This window comes from Mycetomoellerius zeteki, unplaced genomic scaffold (genome assembly GCF_001594055.1).
Source record: "Mycetomoellerius zeteki isolate Tzet28-1 unplaced genomic scaffold, Tzet1.0 scaffold706, whole genome shotgun sequence".
Lineage (NCBI taxonomy): Eukaryota > Metazoa > Arthropoda > Insecta > Hymenoptera > Formicidae > Mycetomoellerius > Mycetomoellerius zeteki.
This window is the reverse complement of record NW_017257727.1, coordinates 1-25,231: the sequence shown is the minus strand read 5'-3', so window position 1 is coordinate 25,231 and position 25,231 is coordinate 1. Positions and strand designations below refer to the sequence as shown.

The window sequence follows — 25,231 nt, the reverse complement described above, 5'->3', positions numbered from 1 at the left end:
GCATCGCAACTATCACGTAGAAATCCTCAGGTTTGCGTTTGACTTCCGACGTTGCGGTCCCCGTTTCTCGGAGCGCGGCTGCATCCTAAAACCGCTTCGTCCTCATTTGTCATCACGTCGAAACTCTCGCGGAATTATTTCCAACCAGGATTTACACACGCTTAGGAATTAATGCTCATTGTCTGACAATTTTCGACGATTTTCGGATCCTCCCGTCTCGTTTCGTGCACGAAATCGCGCAGTAAAAAGAGCTCTGCCGGCAGGAAAAATTTTGCCGTGTTAATAAAAGCAGTCGGCGTTATCGGCGCGGCTTGCTTACGCTCGATTATCGGCCCTTTTGCACGACTGATCCCGTGACCCCGAGAGGATCGTACGTGAAGCGGCCTCGCGTACGTGTGTCATGCACGTGTGTCACCCCTTTGAACTTCCTGTCCGAGTACGGCAAAAAGAGCGGAACGCCGGGAGAGATAGAGGCGTTCCTTCGCCCTCAAGAAAATCACGTCCACATAGCGTGGCGTGGTTAGTTGGACGCCGACAGTTCTGGAGAACGGACTAACTATCGACGGTGAAGAGCGCATAAACCAGAGATCGATTTACGGAATTATGTTCATGGGGACGTTGTGATCGGTATCGTCCGCACGTTATCGTTCGATCGTTTTCGCGGGGCGCGTATCGATCGTGAGTAACTCTAGTCGTCGACGATCGACTGAGCGATATTTTGACACGTGGCGTAATGACGTATGTGCATATGCGCGCGTGTTTACCATTTTAAATGTATACGGATGTACGTGTAGACGCAAACATAGAGGAAGAACACAGAGAGGGAGAGTCGAAAGGTGGGCGGTGGATAGGCTGAAATACTTGGCTGAAACGCGCTCGGCAGTCAGGCTAGCGCATCTGTGCCTCTTGAACGGATGAATTAATTATTGGTGTCGGGTGAAACGGTGACTTGTGCCACACCATTGAGCTCAAAATACACGACGATGGTGCGCAGTGCCGACAATTGTTCGTGACGAAATAAACGGATTTTTGTCTTTACGAACGACAGAAGAAGCAGCAGCCATGACTTCCGCCAGTCTCTCGGAAGATAAGCAATCACAGCATTATCACTTTTACAATTCTAATTGTCATTGACGATCTAGAGGACGATTCGACGAGCAGTTTATTTGAACGTTATGACTGCGCTTGTCACAGCCGTGTCGTAATCTGAACGGATCTCCGTAAAGCAATCGTTTTACGGAGATAAAACGATAGTCTCAGATAGTCTCCGATAGTCTCAGATTTAAAAGACAGACGTTCTGACTATAACGTCGCAAATAACTTCCGTTAGAACAGTTAGATTTAAACGCGCGTAAACATGGAGCACTTTTGCTGTGTAAAAGTGACTGTGGGATCTGGCGCCGACAGGTGACTCGGATTCTCACGATGTGCCGTGGCCTAATTTTCTCGCTTCTACGATCGCGGTCTGTAACAATTGCATTGTTACGCACCAATTGGCTGCCGTGAGATTTCCAACGATCAAATTCTGCATTAGTTTATTGATTATTAACAACGTCCTCATGGTAACACGACGAATTCTCTCAATCGTGAATCAACGTAGGTTCGTTCGATGTAGTGCTATTTTACATGAAATTGCACAACGGTGTATGTACGGATTGGAAACGCGAATCGCGAAATGGTAGTCGACGATGGTATCGTGTAGCATTATTGAAGCTGTAACAGTAATAACGATCGCGTTCCATGACTATGTACTTAGTTATCTCATGACAAAGCAGCGAATTCGAAACGAGAAAACCGCACCATGGCATATTAAATTTTCAGAAACGCCTTATTGTTAGTACGACGCAATTCATTATAGGGATACCGCGTAGCAAATATTGGAAGAAACTTGCAACTATTTTATCATTGGCGATAAATTTCACTGCCATTGGAAACCTATTGCCAGGAAAAAAAAGCAATACATTGATACATCGTGTTTAACTTATTTACCATTAATTCTTTTATATATTTTTATATTCTTTGTAGATATTTTTACAAATATATTTTTATATGTCTCTATATTCTGTTTTACGGAGCTTCAAGAGAGAACATTGCGATGAAAACTCTATCGTTAAAATTTAATAGAAACGAGTAAACTTTGTATTCTTGTCAGTTCTTCGTGTTTCGTAAACTGACAAAAATAAACTGAGCGTATGCATCATGACAGCAAACATTTGCAGCAATGAATGCAATGTATCGATGTATCCGTATATGTATGAGGAACTTATCTATCATGTCATTGCAGTTTACTACACGCCATGGTGGAATACCTGAAAACCGTCATGTTGGATTACCGTGCGATCACGATATTTCCTTTGAATTAATCTCTATTGTATTCGCGGCTCGTTCAATGTGCATAAGCACAGACATATTTCGTCTGACAAACTATCTCGAATACTTGTTGGACGAACTCATCGCAGCAATGATGAAGTACGAATCAATCAACATTATAGCGCGTATAATGTTGTATTATTATTTTTAACAAGCGGTTTTATATTTTTCTAACATTCCGATAAAATTTAATTCATTTGATGCTTTTACAGAAAACTATTTTTTACGAGAGTGATATACGTGAAGATAGATATTCGTTCAGATAACTTTTACAAAAAATTTTAATGAACCGACTATCTTGTAATGTTTGGCCACTTGCCAGCTGGCTCTATGAAACGGACATGAGCGATTAAAACGGAAAAAATAAACGTTAAAAAAGTTGGAGAAAATATTGAAAGTTCCTTCAGTATATAACTGAAAGCTTTTCTCTGTCGTAACTTAATTGACACAACAAAGATCTTATTCAAATATACATCTTTAGTCCTAGCATTATACAAGAGTCACGTAAAGGCGCGTATTTACGCGATAGAATGGTAGAATATTTAAAAGCGGTGATATCACATCACGCCTGGACTGTTTTCTACTTTTCCGTACAGTAACGCCTGACATAAACGATGCCGACTGTCCGCAGCAAACAGATCTTTTATCTTTTAATTAAACATTCACATTGAAAAAGATTAATTTTCTTTAACTACGTCCATATAAAATTAATATATTAAATTAAAAAAAAAAAAGATAAATGTGAAAGATAAAGAGAAAGATAAAGACTGTTAAATTTTGATATATCGAACGAAATTTGACTGATATAAAAATCTTTTCTTTATTAAATCTTAATATCTGCTCTGCAAACATTTACAAAAAATTTTGATATATCTCATTTTAATTATAATTTTTTTATCGCAAAATTTTTCAATCTCTATCAAATATTATCAACTGAGAGAAGAATAAATAAACAAAGTCAATAAATATTCATTATATTATACGCGATCGTATATTATTTAATTCGACGTAGAAATCGTTTCCCATAAACTTTTTTCATAAACGAAAGAGGATAAAGATGACCAAGCAAATGTTCAGCGAGAAAATAAAAAAGAAATCAGAAACCAGTATACTGGACCAATATCGTCAAAAACTATCTCAACCTTCTCTTGCGCTTGCAACACAATTATTATACTACACGCGAGCACGCAATAATTTTGCATGTAGTAAATATATTGCATATTTTTACCACATACAAAATTTAAAAAAATGTTAATACATTTATAAGTACAGCGAGGAATTTATAGTGTTCTGATTTCGCACCGCGGAATAGTAGATGAAGTATGAAACGCACCGGTGATAAAAATTGAATGTTCTATCTCTACAATTCGCGTTATTACCGTATAAAGCAGCGTGAATCTTCACGAAATAATGTCTGCATCGTGCAACACTTCGCAATGTAGATATCAGCTCGCGAAGTCCGATGCTGTCGCGTTTCGCAGGGCGAATTTATGGTCACTCTATATATCTCGTGCCGCACACGTGCACGCGACGCGATGCGTTTTGAATTCAAAGCGGTAGCAAATCGATCGGCAGGAGAGAAGGAAGAAGTGAGTCGGGTGTCGGGAAAGGAAATGGCGAATCGTTCGAACGAGACATCAGCGATTATTTATCTGGATAAACAGGTCGAGTCATCCAAAAGCGATTACCGCGCGGCATAACGTTGGCCAATCGGCGCGGCGGTCGATCGTTTGTCTAGTTCAGAGCAACATCATTATCGGAGATATCCGAGATAAAATGAAGATTATTTCGAGGGGATAATCGTTTTAAACTATATTCCAGACTGGAATTCCTTCTATCGTTAATGGCGCGCAATCAAGTGAGAAAAAGAGAGAGAAAGAGAGACGCTACGTTTATTTTCCAAACGCGAAGCTATCGGTTATTGCGAGCAATAAGATGCAGTTATGACATTTGTGTCGCAACTGTAACTGTCTCACTGCATCATAAATTTTACAAACGTAAATACAACTGAAAAGGAAAAATATATCACACGATGCATGGATATACCAATTTTTTTAAATTAAGTGATGATTGTTTACAGCAAGAATCGATTAGGAAAGCTACTTCGACATGTAATTTAATTATTCGGTTGAATCACGTGTTTGTCGATGAATCTCTTCTCGTTCCTCTTCAGAGACAACATTTAACTGATCACCGAATGCATTGAAGATAAATCACTTCTCTCGCGGTTACCTAAAGTGAGAGCAAATTCGCGTGCAGAAACACGTGCGAGGCTGTTCTAACAGGTACATAACGATCCACACATAGCTGTCGCCTTGTGCGAAATCCGGTGCGACTCATCTGTATTACATGACCTGCACGTGTTATCCGGTACGGTGTCGGTGGTCAGGAGGACGACTATACAGACGCCGGACATAACCCGCATGCAATATGCATAACACAGCCGGTGACGTATTCTATGCGAAAGCGACCGAAAACCGCGATATTCTTGACGGCAGCCCGATCGAACATCGCGACCCCAAAAACGTTTTTACGATCCACGAGAATAAAATCCGTTCTAACAAATGGACAACATAATATTTTCGCAAAGAACATCTCAGCTGGATGAACAATGGGCGCGTTAATTCTTTAACTGATTAACGATGGGTTGTGCGAAAGAAATAATGGATGCTTTTCATCAATTGTAAAATCACTAGACACTTTTATGCACATGGCGACACAAGTTATGTTTCAATTGCCTAATCGTTGATCCAGCATTACATATCCGTATTCAACTCGAGGGTTACTAGTCAGCTATGTAAGTTGTGTTTTCTAGAGACAACTATATATATATATATGCACGAAGGGAATTTCCTTTTATAATTTATCCTGAAAATATGGTAGTTGTGGTACAATACAATATTTTAAAGGATTTTATCATGCACTTCAGTAAAATTGATCAAACTTATTTTATACTTTATTGCAGTTTTATTAATGAATGAGAAAGATTTACATTAAAATTCTTCGAAATACAATGTTGTTTCACGACTGTCATATTTTCAGAATAAATTATAAGAAAAAATTCTCTCCGTATATATGTTACTAATTGCGGTAACTATAAATGAGGTTGGAGGATATTGGATGACCAGCATTTTTGCTTTTTTTAATCTAACTATATCCAGAACTATATATATATATATATATATACATAATTTACATATTCTATTTCAATTGTCGTACAATGCTACATTTTGTGCATTCCCGTGTCATGTTAGTGTTAAAATGTGTTAAACAATTGGAAAGGACCCAACAGCTCGCGACAGAACGTCGCACATATTCTCATTATAGAGGAAATAACATGTATCACGATTTTCTTATAAAGAAAAATTCGCCTAGAAGCATTATTGCGAATTTTAGAATCCGATAAGATCGAACGAATTTAGCAGTAAAGGAAGTCTGATTGAACAAATAATTTTCTCAAAAGAAATTATATTGGAAAAGAGCTATCTATATGCGGGTTTACGCCAGCAATCTCGAGAAATTATTTTATTTTTCTCTCTTTTTCGGTGCATTATCCCAAAATACCTTGGCTTTCTCGACTTTCAGTTGAGTAATACGATATAGCAGCTCGTATATTATTTCGTACTTTCCAATTGAAAACAACGGCTAAATTATATTTAGATGAATGAAAAATTCAAAACGTAATGAGATATAAATGATAGTGTCGTTAAATAATTGTTTGCCTGTAAATATCGCAATCAAAACAATAATTTATAATTTCCATCCTCGATCGCTTCGATTCCCCTACTTCAAACGAATAATTCACGCGAAATACCTATTTCGATAAATAGCCGTCACCTCGATACAATTACAAATTGTTAATTACGAAAGATAATTAATCGCTTGATAATTGCTAATTGTAATAAGGAAATGATCGCGCATTCTGAAGGACAATGCGACAATATGCGAATGACCAAACAATGACCTTGTTTATATGCAACAGCAAGCTGTCGCGAAAAACGAATGTCGAGAGCCGAATATCACGCGCGACAGAAATGTCGTCGCCACAAAATATTTAATTTATTATAAAATAAATGCACGCCGGATATTCCATTTCTTGCTCATTTGAAATTAATTTCGATATAAATAAGCTATTGTACATCAAATTCAATTTATTTTAATAATAAAAGTATCTTCATTTTGATAAAAGAACATAATATTTACGTAAATTAATTTACTGTTATTTCTTTTTTTAAATTTTATATCCCGAAAGTGACGAAATTGTGTCATTTTAATAAATGAATAAAATGAAATTAAAATTCCGCGAGAATATGTGACAACGGGTTTTTTTCTTAATATATTAAAGTCACATATGATTTCATTCCGAAATGTAAAAACATACAGAATAATGATAATTTATTCTTTGTACACATAATACATACACACATATATGTATATATGTACATGTATATACAGAGTATTACAGGGACAAACTTCAGGGAATGGATCTCAACAAAAGAATCAACTTTTGTTAAGAAATCTGTGCTCTTCAACACATTTTTAAGCAGCTACTCCGCTCGCGTATAAGTTCACGTCCTTTGATTTTGTTTTTGTAACAAGACAACAAAGAAAACAAAAACATAGACTATTGTCAGATGTCACGCGCGATCGATTGCATTTTTCATAATTCGAACGAGGACGCATAGCTTCTTAAAAATGCATCGAAGGACATATAAGTTCCTAAATTCACATAAAAGCTCTTTCTTTTGTTGAGATCTATAGTTTCCTAAAGAGAGTTTGTCCCAGAGATTTTTAAACACCCTGTATATGTAATTTATTTCTACAATATATTTTTAAGACACTTATGATGATATATACATGTATGATGATATATGATGTATATTGTGATACATCCATATGTACCTGTAATATTTTTTATGTATATATATCCGTTATATTTGTGACTCCATGATATACACAGTGAAAGTGCTCTAGATGTGTAGATACTCTAGATGTCTAGATACAAATATTTACACAATATTCATATCGAATTATTTAAGCATTAAAGATCAAGCTTCGACCATTATGGCCTTTTATTTTCACATGTTGTATTTTATATCATTCATAGAATCACTGGTTGTATTTTCACATGTACGGTCCAATAAAATTCTTATTGTTCTTATTGTGTCTAGATGCAAAATTTTTGAAGTGATGTTAATATCTCTCTCTCTCTCTCTCTCTCTCAATTTCTCATTATTATTAAATTTACCTAATTATCCTCTCAATCTTTCTATATTCAAGATTCGAGATCTGCATGCTCTCTTGTACCAATCCGCTTATGCACTATAGCTTGCTGATCGATCTCGCAAATCGACCGATAATTACGTAAGAGATTGTCTTCTTCCACAGGATTTAACGTACGCGGACGGCGGCCACAATTGGCGGAGTATAATTTTCTCACTACTAGTCATCGGTTTCGTTATCGCTGGCATTGTCACAGCAATTTATCTCCTCGGGTGAGTTCACATTACTTACTGTCTTTGTGTGTTTTTTCCCTTATTTTAACTTTTAGTAATCTAATCCTTACAATTCCATCAAATTTATACCAGAAAGAAAGACAATTGAACTTTTTTTCACAGATAATATAAAATATTAACGTACACTGAAAAAAATTTACAACATTTTAATAAATATTAGTACTAATTAAACTTACAGTTAAATAAATATTTACTTAATAAAAATGTATACACTTAAATCAAATTAATGGCTCTTGTATCAAATAAATATGTTTACATTTAGTAAATATTTAGTTAGTGCTATTCAAACAAATACTTATTAAAATTTAGTATATTTTTTCAGTATGTATCTCTTTTAGCTAAGGCAAAACTTCTGCCTAGGCTAAAAGTAAAAGAGATACACACTTGAGCAAAATACAATAGCTTCAATTCGTTTATTACGAATGCTTGAAAAAGCTTGTGTACTGCATTCTAAATTTGCTTTTCCTTTGATTTGTTTACAGGTACGTTGACGAGCTCCTGTATTGGAGTGGCAGGCGTCTTACGTTAGACGAGTGCCTTCGTGATGACCTGACACCGCACAGGTTACCACCGACTTGGATAACCCACGAAAAGTTCGTCTACCAGGCCGACGATGGTTCTCTCACCCTTCTAGACACCCGCAACAACGTCGTGTCCCTTTTAGTCTCTAATCATACACTTGTACGTATACATACAGTGCTTATCACTGCGTTCTTTGTACTTTGTTACATAAACTTCACCGATAGTATTATATGGATGATACCATACAAGTGCCCAAATTTTATACAAGCACAATGATTATTGAGTAAGATGATAAATTTTCAATCGTAAATTTGTCCTATGGAATTACAAAATAACTACGTACATTTATTAAATAATTATCTGTTATATATACGAATATAATATATACATATCTGAACCCCATTTAACAATAAAATTGTAACCTAGTTTTCGTAAATTGAATATTCTAAGAACAAATTCGCAATGCGATTTAAGATAAATTTCTATTGCAATTACGAATTTTTTTTCTTTTAAATTCCTATAATAACAAACTAGATAGAGTACGAATTCTTAGAAAGAAAAAAATAATTGGAGTTATCTAAGAAAAAGGGAGTTTTATGGATTGAGTGATCAGAAGAACCGTTTATAAAGAAAGAAAGTATTGTGCTCTCTAATGTGACGGAAAAGAATTAAGAGATTAAAGTGATTTTAAGAATGGGAATCTAAAAGGCGAGATACAAGAAACTTGAAATCTTCTTTCTCGAGAAAAAAAACTCAAGAATTGTTATTTATTAATAAACTTTTTAAAAAATTAGTACTTAACTTTGGTTACTCTACGTTTCGATGTTTTATAAACATACAATTTTGATAAAACGGACGATTTGAATGTAAAATATTCAATATCAAATTTAAATTCGTCATTGAATATCTAAATAATTACAAATGACAAATAAACATGATTTAAAATATTTAAATGTATAAATTTTAGAATTCAAAGAGCGTTTAAAGTATAATTCTAATGCATTATTTAATTAACTAGCGAAATAATTAGCGATAAAGTTTTTACGATCGCAGAATCGTTCCGCATTTAATTATGCTGAAACTAATGATTTTAAATTATGTAACAAACGGATGTATGAAACTTCGTAAAACATAAAAGATAAGATTGCGCATGTGCTTTTGATCAGTTATACAAATTAAAAATTTATATTATATTAATTTAGACTTTTAGATATATATATCATCTCGTGCATAATTATTACCGATTATTTTATCATTCACGAAATCAAATATTCAATATTATTCGAAGAAATTATCAACATACACTGTCTAAAGTAAATACATTTATTTAAAGAACTAATTCCATTTATATAGGTTAATTAGTTCGCTTCACATTAAATAAATTTTGTTTGGAACATGATGCCAAATAAAATCGATTGGCAAACATTGCAAGCGGAAATACTGGAGCGAACAAGTTGTCAAATTTTCAGCAACGGCAAATTCATTCATGACCCGATAATAATCCTTACCGGATCCGAGCCACTCGACCAAGAGAAACGTTATTTCCATCAGATTTCGGCGGAGCCCTAAATCACCAACCACGGCAGGAATATCCGCATTAGTGATGCACCGAGGTATCTTAGCTCCCTTGGTATCTAATCCGCCGATACCGAGCTATTGTCGCGTTCATCCAGGATTAATTGGAGACATGACCCTCGCACTCGCCAGATAATTACGCGCCAACTGCCTACGTGCAGATATATTTCTGTAGAACGTGCAAATGCGAAGAGGAAGGAAAAGGAATAAATCACAGAAGAAATAAATAAATAAATATGCGAGCTTTTTCCGTTCTTTACTTGCTATTTTTGATTTAGCCTCTTAATTGTTGCGTGAACAGGGAAAATAGCGAGGTAGACTTATGAATTAATAAACATCTAACTTGTAGGATTCAAAAGCTCTCAGCTGGAAAATAGTTTCTAATTATCGGCCATTTATAGGATTTAGCTTCTTAATTATTGCGTGAACAGAGAAAATGCAACACACAAACAAGAATAAATATGTACCACTAGGCTGAAGCGGATAATTTGTCCTGTGCAATAGTTTAAGTTTTCTACGAAAGATAAGTTCGATCGAGGATAGAAGAAGACATATCTATATTCTCATGCAAAATACTGCGTTTTCAGTTTGCTTTCTCTCACTAGCTTTCTCTTTCGAATTCCCGGTAGATTTCTAATTGTGACAAACAGTCAAACAACATTTCCGAGCGTTTCTATATGGTGAAAATTTTTATATAGGATAGAGAATATAAGCTGAACCCTTTATTGAAAGTCAGTTTTGTTCTACCGATCGGCAAACCAGCCGAGTGTGCCTTGCGGCGCATTGCGAAACAAAGACTGGACCGCACATAAAATGGAATCCGGGGCATCCCACGGTTTACCCAGGGCTGCAGGCACGCGTAGGATAAATATAAGGAATTCTAGATACTGCAATATTGCGTTTGAGGTTCAATGATACCATCTCGAGGTATTTCGATTACAGTAGGCTCGAAGCGGGAAAAAACGATTAAAAGGTCTTGCTTAGTCATATTATTTCGAGAATTTTAATACGCCACGTTCTATGAGAAATAAAATACAAACGATGCTGTTTTTTAAAACTTAGAGTGAATTGTCACTCTGAAAAGTGAAATCTCACTCTTAAAGATTGAAAATTGAACGTCTCCTTTTCAAGATTAGCTCAATTTTCACTCTTTAGAGTAAGATTCCACTCTATAGAATTTAGAGAGTATGAAAACAACTACAGAAATGTGGGAGAATCACGAAATGAAATGTACATGGCGTCTCCACGGTGAGCTCTAATATGAACAATGAGAGAAAAAAAAGAAACGAGGAGTGAAACGGTTTATAATGAAATAGAATGATCGATTTAGGTAGCGCTAGCAATAAGTATGCGTGCGCAAGAGAGCCGATCCACTTAGTCTGGACAGGTTCCAAATTCGCGTCCTTTTTCTCTCTTGAACCGAGAGGCGAGGTATAGACAAGTGTATGCGGCACATTGATCCGATCTGGCGTCCACCAGGACACGCCGCGTCCGGCTCGTCTCGCCACTCTTTCGGATACGAGTATCGACTACCAGATATTCGTCTATGCACAACGCTATACTATACGGAGGTAAACCGATGAACCCGCTACCAATCTTAATAAAGCCAATTATAACTGCAAACGATAATTGCAAATTTATTAAACTTTAGAAATGAGATAAAATTACCTCGCGGATTAAAAAGGAAAAAAATCAAGCGGAGGCGGACAGACTGGAATCAGAACGCAGGTGTTCAGGCGCGATGTTAATAATAAAATAACTTCTCTTTTATGTACATATGAGAACATTTTATCTTTTAATTTGGGTCCATTCATTTTCAACATTTAAATCACAAATGGAATAAGTTTTACAAAAATATAGATATCAAACATTAAAAATTAACTTCAAGGAAATCATTCTCACTGGATTTTAAAATAATACCTACTTAAAAAAATATATAAAATATAAATTACTGTGCCTGCACGCATAAAAATTATTAATATAATAATAATAATAATAACGCCAGAATAAGAATTGAATAAAATTGAAATATTACGCCAGAATTAAAACTGATTTGATAAAAGTAATTAAAAAATCGGAAAAGATATTTTTTTATAAGATAAAAGTATTTCGTTTACGATAAAAGCTTTCGCTTTTATCAGCAATATAACCGACTCTTGAATTAAATTGTAATGTTAAGATCGGATTTTGCTCAATATTCCACAGAATGTAATCTTTATTAAACGTTGTTTCCAGAGACAACTGAACGTTCAGGGCTACGAATGCAGCTCTGATCTACGTTATGTATTGTTCAGGCACAATGTCAAACCGGTAAGTAACTTAAACGTGGAAGTCTCTCGAGAAAAGTTTTTTGCACAGCAGCTGCATCCTAACTTTCTGATCCGTCGCTTATCGATAACGCTCGGACGTGTAATACGACGCGCAGCAATTTACTTGCAGTTAGCTGTCGATTATCGCTATCGAAAACACATTCACCCCTGCACTACAGATTCTCTCTTTTTTCCCGATCCTTTTATATTTCATATGGTACAGATGTCGACAATTTTTCAGGTCTTCCGGAACACTTTCACCGCTCTTTACACCATCTACGATGTCACGAACGAGTAAGTGTATTAAATATATTAGTATAATATTATTATAAAAAATATTATTATAAAAAATTAATTTATTATGTAAAAATAATAAAAATATTAAAATATTAAGTAATATAAGTGGATTTAGTCTGTAGAAGTAGATCATAAATTTGGAAAAAATACCAATAAGAGCCGACTGGATGTACATGTATATAAACTTATTTATTACATAGATAACGTGAAAGTAGTAGACGCTTTAATCCTAGTTTTAGTTGAATCCTCTTCAGTACATAAATTAAATATAATTACGAGTAACGCAAATAAACATATGTATTATGCATATTCATATTTAAGTCTAACGAGGACCGTCGTAATAATAACTTGAAAGTGAGGTGCATGGCCAGATAAATGATTCAGTCCACACACACACACACACACACACACACCCACACCCACACCCACACCCACACCCACACCCACACACACACACACACACACACACACACACACACACACACAGAGTAGTCGTTTTACTTCTAAACCAACTACTTTTTACATGACGATGCGCCTTATTTTCAAATTATTACGACATTAGGTTTAAATATGAAGGTGTAAATATATGTTTATTTGCATTACTGTTAATTACATTCAATTTACGTTCTGAGAAGGGTCTAAATTTTAAAGGGCGAAACATCTACTATTTTTACGTTATGTAATAAATGTAATAAATTTTATGTAAAATATGAGTTTATATACATACGTACATTCAGTCGGTTCTTATTGACATTTTCCTCAATGAGTTATGATTTCAAAAATATTAATTTACGAATTTTCATTCTCACTTTTTTGTCTAATTTATTTGAAACCTTTCATCATTATTTTTCCGCATTGAATGCGTTTCTAAAAATATACTTGTATAAAAAGAACGCACTGAAATGCAAATAATATCACTAACTTGTATTGTACATTAGTTTTTGTAATCTTTTATTTACCAGCCATCACACACCCATTCGTCTACAAGCGTCGCGACACATGCATCAGACGCGATTGCAATATGCCGCTTGGTTGGGCAACACATCCAGTCTCCTGATGATCTCCGAGAACGACATTTTTCTTAGAATGGGACCCGCCTCGACGGAGGACACCCGTTTGACCGACACGGGCATACCTGGGGTGATCTACAACGGCGTGCCTGACTGGTTATATCAAGAGGAAGTGTTACCGAGACCGCAAGCGATTTGGCCCAGTCTGGACGGCACGCATGTCCTTTATGCCACGTTCAACGACACCAGAGTGAGCGCGCTTGAGTTCCCTTGGTTTGGTACGACGGGCCAAGATGGAGCCGGACCGAATCCCCTGAGTGTGTCCAGATCCTTTCCACCTTCCAGATCGGTTAGATACCCGAGACCGGGTTTCCCCAATCCGGAAGTCGATTTGTGGATCATAGATCTTAGTAACGTGAGCTCGGCAAATTACAACGGTACCGGCAACGTCACGTGGTCAACGAAAATAAAGATGAGGCCACCGGCGCTCTTGGATGAACAGTATGTTAATTTATTAATAATTACTTTTACCTTAATTGCGAAATACATGAGATAATTTATAGAAAATATAAACTCAGTATTGGAAGATTGAACAATGATATAGAACATCGGCTCCGCTCATTCATGATTCTGTAGAGGAGAAGGTGGTATTATAGCACTCCAGTTACATTTTACACAATAACTTTGTTAATAATCAATATTTAAGTTTAAAACTTGACAATTACATTCATTAAAATGTTAAATTAAAACATTGAATCGATTCTGAACTCAAAGTTACAAAATATTTATTACTTAGGATACTATTAATAAAAATGTGGCGACATTGCATAATGACTCTAAGAAAAAAATGGGCGGTAAGATGGCCTTCCATGAAAATAGCCTTAAAATATTAGTTTTGTTTAGAAAACAGTATTTGATTATAAAATTAACAAAAAAGAAAAACATTTTAAAATGTATATGTAAATAAATGTATATACATTCACATAACTTTTGCATATAAGCTGCTCAGTACTAAAAATCTCAGTACTAAAAATAGTACACGTAATATAAACTATAGATTAACAGTAGAGCTACAATCAATTATCAAATAATTATTTTGATATGAAAACCTCAAAAAAGAGGTCGTGAGTAATTAATATCCATAGAACATTAGCAAAATGCCATGGTATTGTTTAAATTTGTATAACTCAAAATATATATAGTCAAATAAAATGTTAAATAGCAAATAACACACTCAAAAATACATATATTCGTGTGATAATATGCTCAAGTTTAAGAAAAATGAGGGGAAGTAGGTGTAATTAAATGCTAAAGTACCTCAGAAACGTTTCGAAATACTTGAAAGTAAAAATGCGATATAATAAGTGCTGGTTATTGAGTATTGGTAATATTAGCATCATGGTGTAACGGCGAGCTACTGAACTAATAATTCCATAAGTAATCATTAAGATTCGCTATATAATAGCGGAGATATTAAGGGAGGCCACAATATATACACTGGCCATAATACCAACTTCTCCTCTATTAATAAAATTCGTGGATATTTCAGAGATTACTATTTGATATCGGCCGGCTGGGTCGGCGAGGACACTTCGCAGATCGCCGTCGTCTGGATGACGAGGATGCAAAATCTATCTATAGTGTCGGCTTGCCGTGCTCCCACGTGGGAATGCGAGATGACCCACACGGAGCGGGCGCCCGAAGGACTGTGGCTGGATGCTCAACCGCATCCTCTCTTCGCTCCAGACGGCGACAGCTTTCTGCTGTTGGCCACGGTGCAAGAAGGTGATAAGGAGCACTTCACGCACATAAAACATGTCACACTCACGCAACAAAGAATAGCAGTGCTCTCCCATGGTCGTTACGAGGTGAGTGGCTTATCGTGAGTTACAAAGCTCTTTAGACAATTCCTATTAGAATTTAGAATAGAATTCTATTTAATACTTTATGTGCCATGCAATATAAAAAGTGTTTAAAGAATCAGAATATATACACGTTTAAAATACAAGGCATTGTAAATTCTATTCTACAATTAGATCATAAATAGTGGATCATAAATTATTATCAGGAATAATCATAAAAATATAATAACAAACATATAATGTAATATAACGATTAAAAATACAATACATATAGTATATAAAAAATAAAATAAGAGAAAAGAAATTTTAATACTATAAGTGCTTTCTAAAATAGGTGAGCGAGATCTTAGCATGGGACACCAAGGCACATCTCGTATACTATTTAGGCACTAGAGAGAAAAAACCTGGCCAAAGACATCTCTATGTAGTACGCGACCCCGCCGCGGACGATCCTCGTCACTTCGAGCCATTGTGCGTGACGTGTGACCTTGGAGATGTTCTTTGGAGTAGTAGGCAAGTCCATTAAAAAAAAAAAATAGATCGATGTAATTGCTTTTCGGTCAAATAAAATTAATAAGCGAATTTGTTGGACACTGCAGGTTTTATTACACAAATTGTACACATTTTGGTGCTTCGGTCAGTCCATCGGTGAACAACAACACGCAGGGTTATTACGTACTATACTGCGAGGGTCCCGGCCTACCCCTCGCCGGCGTGCACATGGTGTCGTCGCATAAGATGATTCGCGTGCTATACGACACAAGGATCCAACGTGCGGAAAAATTGTCAGAACTGGCACTGCCTACCAGACGAAACTTTGAGGTAGATAATTGATATTGCTGCGATTTTGCCTCAATCTTGATCAATTTTATATTGATATTATACAACTTGAAATGATTGGCAGGTGCCGCTACCTCAAGGTTGGCGGGCTCAAGTGCAGCTGCTGTTGCCGCCTTCGTGGCGGGAAGAGCTCAGGGACGCGGCATTTCCCGTACTCGTCGAGGTGAACGGCCGTCCTGGTAGTGAGGCCGTCACAGACAAGTTCCGAATAGACTGGGGAACGTATATGTCGAGTCATAACGACGTAGTCTATGTGAGACTGGACGTACGCGGTGCTCGTGGTCAGGGAAAGAAGGATCTTTTTAGAAGGATAGGCGGCGTCGAGGTACAGGATCAACTCACTGTGCTGAGACACCTTTTGAAGACGCACAAGTATCTCGACGTCACCAGGGTCGGCGTATGGGGATGGGGTTACGGTGGATATGTGACCGCTATGGTCCTCGGTAGTCAGGAGAATGTCTTCAAGTGCGGCGTCGCGGTTAATCCAATCGCCGATTGGATGTATTATAGTAAGCATATAAATTTCGTAAAAGCGTATGGAGTGCACGGAAAGAACAATTTTGCTAAAGTATTTATTTAAAAATTTAGCTAGATCTAAAAATAATTTTGTTAGACTATTAAAATAATTATGCAAGGTTGTTAGAATGTCAAAATGTTTTACAACATTTTCATGGTCCAACGAAATTATCTTCAGATTTATATCTAGCTAAATTTTTAGGTACTCCAGCAAAATCGCTCTTTCCGCACTAGAAAAAAGTCTGATTATATTAATTGGGAATTCCGATTGAAAATGGACAAATCAAAATTTTCTGGGTAAACCTGTTAAATTCCAATTGAGATAACCAAAATTTTGATATCAAAATATTGGTTATCTCAATTAGAATTTAATAGATTCAACCAGAAAATTCTGATTTGTTCATTTCTTCTAGAAGAACAAATTAGACGAGATGCACGCGTACTGAGAAAAGTTCCGAAATATCTCGTTGACATTACTAATAATCGCTTTCTTCAACTATAGATTCCGCGTTTACGGAACGAGTCCTCGGTGCCCCAGTTGAGAATTTTAAGGGCTACGTGGAGGCTGATCTCACGCAACGGGCGAGATTGGTGCCCAGTCATAGCCTTTATCTTCTTCATGGCCTAGCTGACCTCACAGCGCCTTACACGCACGGCGTTGCCTTCGCCAAGGCTTTGTCCGAAGCGGGAGTCATCTTTAGATATCAGGCAAGAGAACGAAAAACAAACGACGCAGGTGCGTCAAAGAGTACTCAAGCTAATTGTCGCTTCCTTCTTTTGAAACAGAGTTACGCGAACGAAGATCACGCCCTGAGAGGCGTGCTCGAACACGCTTATCGTTCCATGGAGGACTTCCTCGCCGAGTGCCTCGCCCTGGATGCCTCCTAGTGCCTCAATCCGAAGAATCCTTTGTTGTCTCTAGTGCGTCTATTTCCAATACGGACGTTAATACGAAGACTCGTCCTCGAAGTCACGGCAATTACACTCGTAAACCGGATGATCTCGTTTAGAGCCTGAATCGCGATATAAATCAGGCCGCTGGAAATGCGAGAAAAGCGAGAACAATCGTTTATCCGAATAAACGAAGAAAAGAGAAGAAACGCCGTTTGACGCGCGTATGCACAAGTTTATGCGGCAAGATGGAGACTGATAGAAAGAATTATAAAATGGAAGTAAAATGGCATTTGTATGAGCAATATCGTTACGACGTATATCATTTGCCTAAAGATTCCTCTTTACTACGGGAAAATCATTCACTTTTCTTTCTGGATGTGCATCTAGCGATATTTATATTGTCAAACTATGAAAAAATCCAGAAATCATGAAAGATATCTAACAAGAACGAAGAGCGACAGATCGTCGTCTGCTTAACGGAATTTTTGTACATTAACGAACGACGTCGCTCGCGTTTCCCGCGCAAATTCAATATGATAGTTTCATAGTTTGTTAGGCAGTAGGAATTCTTATTAAACAGCGCGAGCGGCTTGTTCGACGACGACGCCACGCGTCGCAAAAGTACTTAAGAGTCAAACGCGCGTACATGCCGTGAAATCAGGCGAGTTTCGAGAAGCGGACAAAAAGAATGAGGCGGGTGTTCGAAAGCGCAGACCGAATTATACTACGTGCGGAGCTTATCGACGGCTTGCAAATACGCGTCGTTTGCGTAGCGTCATCGGAACGATGTTGTGAAATCGGTGCCGAATGTTTGCGAGCTCGTCATTAACGTCTTGCTGTGTTCCAAGTCCAAAGGGCGCTCATATAGGAAAAGCCTGAGATTTCGTAGCGAATAACTAAAGGCGAAATTAATATTGGATTGTATAACACTTCAACGTACAGAGCTTATTGAGAGTCTGCAAACTTGCACTTTTCTTTATGCCCCACTTCTCAAACGGAATTTATTGAATCACAGCGCTCGAATAACTCCAATATATATCTCGATACGAGGAACCGGCTCTGCGGACCGTAATCAACGCTTTTACGGCGGGATTGAGAATCCCAGAGGAGGTCTCTAAGGTCTCTCGAGTCAAGTTAAACGTATGTTCGGAAGAAAGAGTTTGCAAGCTTCCGTCTTACACGGTCTCCTTTTTTTCTAGCTACGTCACTGGTGCCTCCCCGATTTTAAACGGAGAAAAAGTATCTACGCCTATGCGGTGACGTTCGTCCACAGCCATCGACATACATATATTTACCATTATATAGAATCCGGACGGTTACTGTGAGTTTTGTGTTGTACAGCTTGGCGCCTAGTTCTATGTATCGTAATGTTATACGCGTAAAAAGTTGTTTCACACAGATCCTTAGTATCCCCATCTCGACCCGCCCCTCCCCCCTTCTCCCTACCCGTTTGAATTTTGAATATTTGTACATATATATACACCCAGAAGAAATGTGAAGCTTCTTCGACGAGGTCCCGCGCAGATGCTTGCAGGAATCGTAAATGATTCATATAGATAGAAAAGAGCGATATCACTTGTTTTTAAATAACTGATTTTCGATCGACAAGATTTACGAAAATATGCTTGTCGGAGTATACGTGTGAGGATACTAGGATCTCGTCGAAGGTGCAGATATCAGACTCATTGTATATTTCTTCGAAATACATCGATCGATCCCGAATGGATGAACGACGAAACAGACGATATACTTACAATCGTCAGGACTAGCTGTCGATCATCGATCAGGCGCGATCGGCATACGATGTTGAGGCTCCCGAGTACTTGCTTGCTTTTGCCGTACTTTCAGGTGGAACAGTGGAAGACAAGATATGGCGAGACATCGTACGCTTATTGTCACATATGACTGACTTCGCTGCTCCACTATTGTAAAAGCAAACGCTCGGAAACCTTATAAACGCGACGTCGTCGAAGAATAAAAGGGCTCGTAAATGTCTCGAAAATATCTGCGGCAACGTCGATGTTTTTACGATACGTTCTATATAGATTTAGTAATCTATGAGATTTAAAAAAATCGAAGCATGAAACTTCGGAAATTATTGCCTTACGATTTAACGTCACGATTCATTTGCGTAAAAAAGTTGTAGAGTTAGAAATTTTCTATACATACATATGTATATCTTTCAACAGAGTAAGTCTTTTAATTTTTTTTTATAAATTTTATTATTACTGGTTTATCTAGTGTTTATATAGAATTTTGCTACAAATTAAGACGAAATACCTTGATTATCTTAATTGTAGAATACGCTTTCTAACTAAAAAATGTATAGTGATTTCGTTATAAAAATTTTTAATCGCAGATAATGTTCGAGACTATATGTCAATATAATTTCTAGTTCAAAAATACGGATAGTTTACGAGTCCGAATGTTAATTAGAGAAAAAGCGCGCTCAGACGAGGAAGTGGCGCACGTCGCCATGTGTATGCTGCATGTACCAGCAGCCCTTAAATGCCGACAATCAAGGCTAGTGCAACTAATCAAACGATAATAAATAGAAACGGAGAGAAGAGAAAAATACATAATAATTTTAATGAATACTCGTGAATGATCGCTATGGTTCGGGCATATTGTAAACCGCGACGAAGTCTAGTATTGCCAAACTATCGCGATCGAGAAGACTTCACGAAAGCGATTTTTGCGAGGATAAAAATGTTATAGATGCGAAGGGTCGTTAGGTCGAGATGATGTGCCCGCTGTCGACTGTAGAAAGTACAAAGTTGTAACGCGTAATGGAGGCTTCGAAAAATTCTCCGCTGAAATGGATTTATCCTTAGAGAGGGTTTCTCTTTTCACTATCTTTTGATGTTAACTAATGAAAATAAGACGGCTGTAATGAATCTTCCAATAAAATTAATGTGCAACATTATGTACAATGCGCAACAAGCGTTAAGTTTAATCGGACTCCTCCATTTCGCGATAAATGAATGGTCGTTTGTAGTGAAACAAAATGTTCGTTGTCAACAATATCGCTTCCATTTGTTCCCGAATAAATATAACGCGAGCGATCGAAACGCGAATTGTTCGATCCCAAGAAGCGGGAGAAAGAGTGATTGATCGATCGATCGAATAGATTCGGAAATACGAGCCATAAAGAAAAAGATGGGGAGGGGGAGAAAGAATAATAACGGTAGAGTGAATGAGAGCGAGAGAATGTGTGAGTGTGTAAATCACAATCAATTATTAAATATAATAACGGCAGAAAGTGAAGCAAATCGTTAAACGTAAGCATAGGGCATCGGAAAAATATCACGAAGACAGGCACGCAATATGTACAAGCATGCGAATTATGAAATTAATCGCAACAAAGAAACCTTGGTAGCAACGCATAAGGGTATCTATAGCTTTTGGTAACGTATTATCGCCGCTAAAAAGAAAAAAAAACGTAAAAGGCAATGAAAAATACACTCGTATGGGCATAACACGCAACACACACATACACGCAATATATTAAAAGAAACAGATAACTTTCTCACGCGGAAGTCAATATAAGGATTAGGCCCGTGCGAACGCATGAATAAATTAATGCGGATTAAGTACACTCGTCGCATCGGTCGATCGACCGATCGGAACGATCGTCAAACAGAACGCGTTAATTAAATCCGGCAGTGTAGATTTAAAAAATATATTGTATTCACTCTGATTTCTCAAAAAATGAAAATACGATATTTTATCCATAACAATTTGTGATGATTATTAAGTGAAATATAAATTTCAGATAATTTATAATCTTTTTGTCTCTTTTTCTCCATATTTGAAGTCGAAAAATAGATAATTTCAATCTTTAATCGTTTGACGATCAATGACAATTAGCGCGATTAGAGAACACATTAACTTCTTGAAGACGAGTGACGTTTTTTTTTACGATTTGTGGCTCCAAATGTATCTGTGTCCGCTCGGAGGCGTGTCCGGCAGTCTCGAAAGATTGTTTTTTATATCCATTTCATCGAAATGCTTGATACGCGTTCCATACGAGAGCCACTGATGTCGTTCGAGCTACTCGATCGATACTCGCCTTCAATTAATATCGTGGAACGGGCATGGAAAGTTATTTTTACTCGATTTTTGGCGATATTCGCACGGACCTGCACGGGAAACATCCACGAAATCGGCCAATCAATGGCTTGTACCAACGGCGAAACAAGTGAGTGATAAGTAAAAAGTAAGCGATAAATCTTCAGAAACTGTAATGCAAGTCAATTAATTCAAAAATTTTACTTTTGATTTTTTAAAAATCTCTTTTATTAGTATCTCTTTTATCAGTATCTCTCTCTCAAAAGAGAAAATAATTTATATTATTTTAAAGAAGCTTACTAATGTGAATAAAATTTGCACATTTAATAAATATCAGAAAATTATTTCAAAATTTATAATATGTTTACAAAGTCTATTAGTGACTTTATTTTATTTCGGTTATCGTAATTTATTAAAGTTTATTAAAAAATGTTTCAAGACTTTTTCAAATTGACAAGAATTGACAAAAGAAACCGAGATCCAATCCAATTCGATTGAATTTTCAAAAGCGATTGTAGTTAACTTCGTTCGTGAGTTCATAACGCCGATTTCGCGGATGTCATCCAAGTTACCTTCCACGTAACATCCACGAAATAATCATGTTATTAAGATTCTGCGTTTTTTAATATCAGCGAAGCTCGGCCCGGACACCGGGTGGATAAAGTGTTTTCAATAAACTGTTACATTATCTGAAGTATTCTTAATTCTTCCTCAATGTTGCATCTTTGACGAACGACTTTTAACGGCACACAATAATTAAGGCATCGAGACGTTGAAGTAGGCTTGAGAAATTATGATTTCTCATCGAAGGAGAAAAAGGAAAGGCACAATTTTCTCAAATAGTTTCAAGCAAAAAAATATTAACGCGTACGGAACCATTAATTATTCGAAGAATCGGTAAATATAATTTTATTGAAATATCTTCTCTACAGTGGACGTTACTTAAATCTTATTTAATGCTTATAATTTTATATTCAAGACTGTACGATCATCCGTACGAGACTCGTTCGAAAAGAAATCTTCGTGAGATAGAAATGACGGATTTGATCAAATCTCTTATCCCATCGAGACGATCATCTGACAGCAGTGTTATATATTTGGGTTCGTTTCATAAAAGTCCGCAGCTTGTAACGTTAGAGGATAGCAATGACAGTTTTCCCGAAAAAGTTATTCAACGAAACATGGATCAATACCAAAATGAGAAATCATTTAAAGTAACACATATATTTTATTCATTATAAACTAATTTTTCTGTGTCTCCTTTGATTAAAGAACATAATAATAATTTTATAGAATTAATTCCAATTAAATATTTTCATAAATTTTTCGAAAGTCTTATCGAATAGATTACGCTTTAAATATAATCCTGACCATCTATTTTATAAGATAAATACGTCTCGGTAAAAAAGTTTTTTGAAAAGGAGGACACTGTCTCCATCTCAGCCTTGCCCTTCCGTAATATGTTCAGCTGCTTTGATATAGCTTCGTTTACGTAACTTCGGGCTTCGATGGATCTCAACTTTATGAGATCGGCTTTAGTGAGCGGGATTGTTTTTGCTCCTATAGGAATCAATTCCGAGGGGTGGATTCCGAGCCAACGTGCGTTAGGACAAGCCAAGCTCTCGTTTTCTTTACAAAGGGTCGATGAACCGAAGCTGCGAAAACCAGTGTAATAGAAATGTATATAGAAACGGAACATTTCTCGAATAAAAATTGAACTAGCATGTAATATTGAAAGATTATCTAAATTATATAATATACTCAACTTTTGTATATCGAGAAGGATTATGATAAAGAGCTAAAGTTATAGAAAACTAATATTTTCTTATTTTGATACAAAAAAATTCTAATAAAAATAACAGCAATTTCCCTTAAATTACCGATAAATTAACATAATGTCTATGCCGAAAGGATCCGCGTCTACAATTATATAAATCGGCAATTCCATCCTTCCGGATAACATCTTGACAAACATCCTCGTAGCTACATCCGGATAACCCTTTCCCGTCACTAGAATGCATTTTAGGGAGCGAGAACAGTTTTCCTCGAGCAACTTTTGGAAGACTGCGTCCTTCTCAATGACCAAGACGAACTCGGCTTTCACACGAATGGAAATTATGTTTGAAATAATTTGCGGAATTTGCGCGCCGCCTGGTATCGTACAATCAATAACTTGATTATCGACTAGTGTGATGGTCATATTTCCTGCCACCAATCCTTTAGCTGTTGCCAGTAGTCCTAGAAAGACTCCCAGTTATTGATTTTTATTTCGTATTCTTTATTTTCTTCATATTTATTATTAATCAAATTAAAAGTTTGAGTATATATTTAATTTTAATTATAATATTTATAATATTAGGCTTCCTATAATTAAATAGTGTTTGGCTAACTCACTCAAATCCCATGGTGCGCATTCTAACAAATTAGCGATGTCATTCAACGCACGATCGACATATCGTTGATTAGATACCAAATAATTGGTTGTCTCTTTCTTTAAATCATAATAAAACGCTCGTCGGGTCTTGGTGGTGTTCATTAGCAACAAATGATGAACTTCCGCCATTATCACCATCATTAGAACAAATTTATTTCTGCTGCTTTTCACTGCGAAATCGACGGTTGTCTTTTCTAAATTCTGAGTATCTTTATTATTTGTATCTTGCTCTTCGACAAAGTCAGTTAAAGCATCATTGAAAAACATCGTTTTCTCTCGGACTTGTGAATCTGGATCGACTGAGCATCCTGGATAAATATTTTCTTTACGTGTACTCGATTTCGAAATATCATTTGGACCACTAAAGTACGATATACATGGTGCCTGTTCACTTGATATCTGTTCTATTATCTTCAGCGTAACAGCTTCGATACGTGCGATTAAATCCTTCCTAGACATCATGTCCGAAAAAAGTGTGAATTACGATACAATCAACGATATAATATTTATAACGAGAGAGATTGTGAGTTTACATTTCAAAATCAACTACTCATTTTCAAATAATAAAAAATATACAATCACAGCTAATAAATATTGTACCTCGGCTCTCTATTGTCGACTATCGGTATTTTGATAAATTTCTCACGGACGCCTAAATATTGATTAGCATCCGACGCGATTGTTTGCCCACAAAATTTTTTATTTGCCTTTTGCATTTTATTCTAAATAAAAAAGATAAATAATAATTAAATTAAATTTTATATATTTTTCATGATACATTAGTATATATTGAGATTATTTCTACAGAAAAATGAGTAAAATAAGGATATGAGAAATAATATTATAATGGATCAATAATAATAAATAAACATAAATTAATAATAAGGGCTATGAGCCCTTATTACACATAATTCTAAAATTATAATTACGCTAATATAAATGATGGTGGTGATTCTTCGTTCGTTCACCACCATCTTCGTTCACCGCCATCATTTATATTAGCGTAATTATAATT

At 36.3% G+C, this 25,231-nt stretch overlaps 2 protein-coding genes across 5 annotated transcripts in view; one reads left to right on the top strand and one right to left on the bottom strand.

Moving 5' to 3' along the window:
• LOC108729183 (inactive dipeptidyl peptidase 10) overlaps positions 1-19,900 on the top strand; it is an 84,333-nt gene extending 64,433 nt beyond the window's left edge. For 3 of the 4 annotated variants that reach the window (XM_018458164.1, XM_018458162.1, XM_018458163.1), the window contains exons 3-13: positions 7,759-7,865; positions 8,369-8,567; positions 12,219-12,293; positions 12,534-12,586; positions 13,552-14,100; positions 15,149-15,467; positions 15,796-15,974; positions 16,061-16,283; positions 16,366-16,810; positions 17,320-17,525; positions 17,604-19,900. In XM_018458164.1, the coding sequence (XP_018313666.1) occupies positions 7,759-7,865; positions 8,369-8,567; positions 12,219-12,293; positions 12,534-12,586; positions 13,552-14,100; positions 15,149-15,467; positions 15,796-15,974; positions 16,061-16,283; positions 16,366-16,810; positions 17,320-17,525; positions 17,604-17,705 (2,457 nt within the window). In that variant the 3' untranslated portion in view covers positions 17,706-19,900. Of the gene's footprint in view, positions 1-877; positions 1,088-7,756; positions 7,866-8,368; positions 8,568-12,218; positions 12,294-12,533; positions 12,587-13,551; positions 14,101-15,148; positions 15,468-15,795; positions 15,975-16,060; positions 16,284-16,365; positions 16,811-17,319; positions 17,526-17,603 lie in introns of those variants that run through there. The other variant, XM_018458165.1, reaches the window with a different exon arrangement.
• Positions 19,901-23,136: 3,236 nt separating this feature from the next.
• mei-W68 (meiotic W68) lies at positions 23,137-24,923 on the bottom strand (the record flags this gene model as incomplete). The annotated part of the gene is made up of 4 exons (XM_018458149.1): positions 23,137-23,437; positions 23,663-24,020; positions 24,177-24,667; positions 24,817-24,923. Coding segments are annotated over 4 exons (1,257 nt in total), but the record flags the coding sequence as incomplete, so codon positions are not given.
• Between the last annotated feature and the right edge of the window lie 308 nt (positions 24,924-25,231).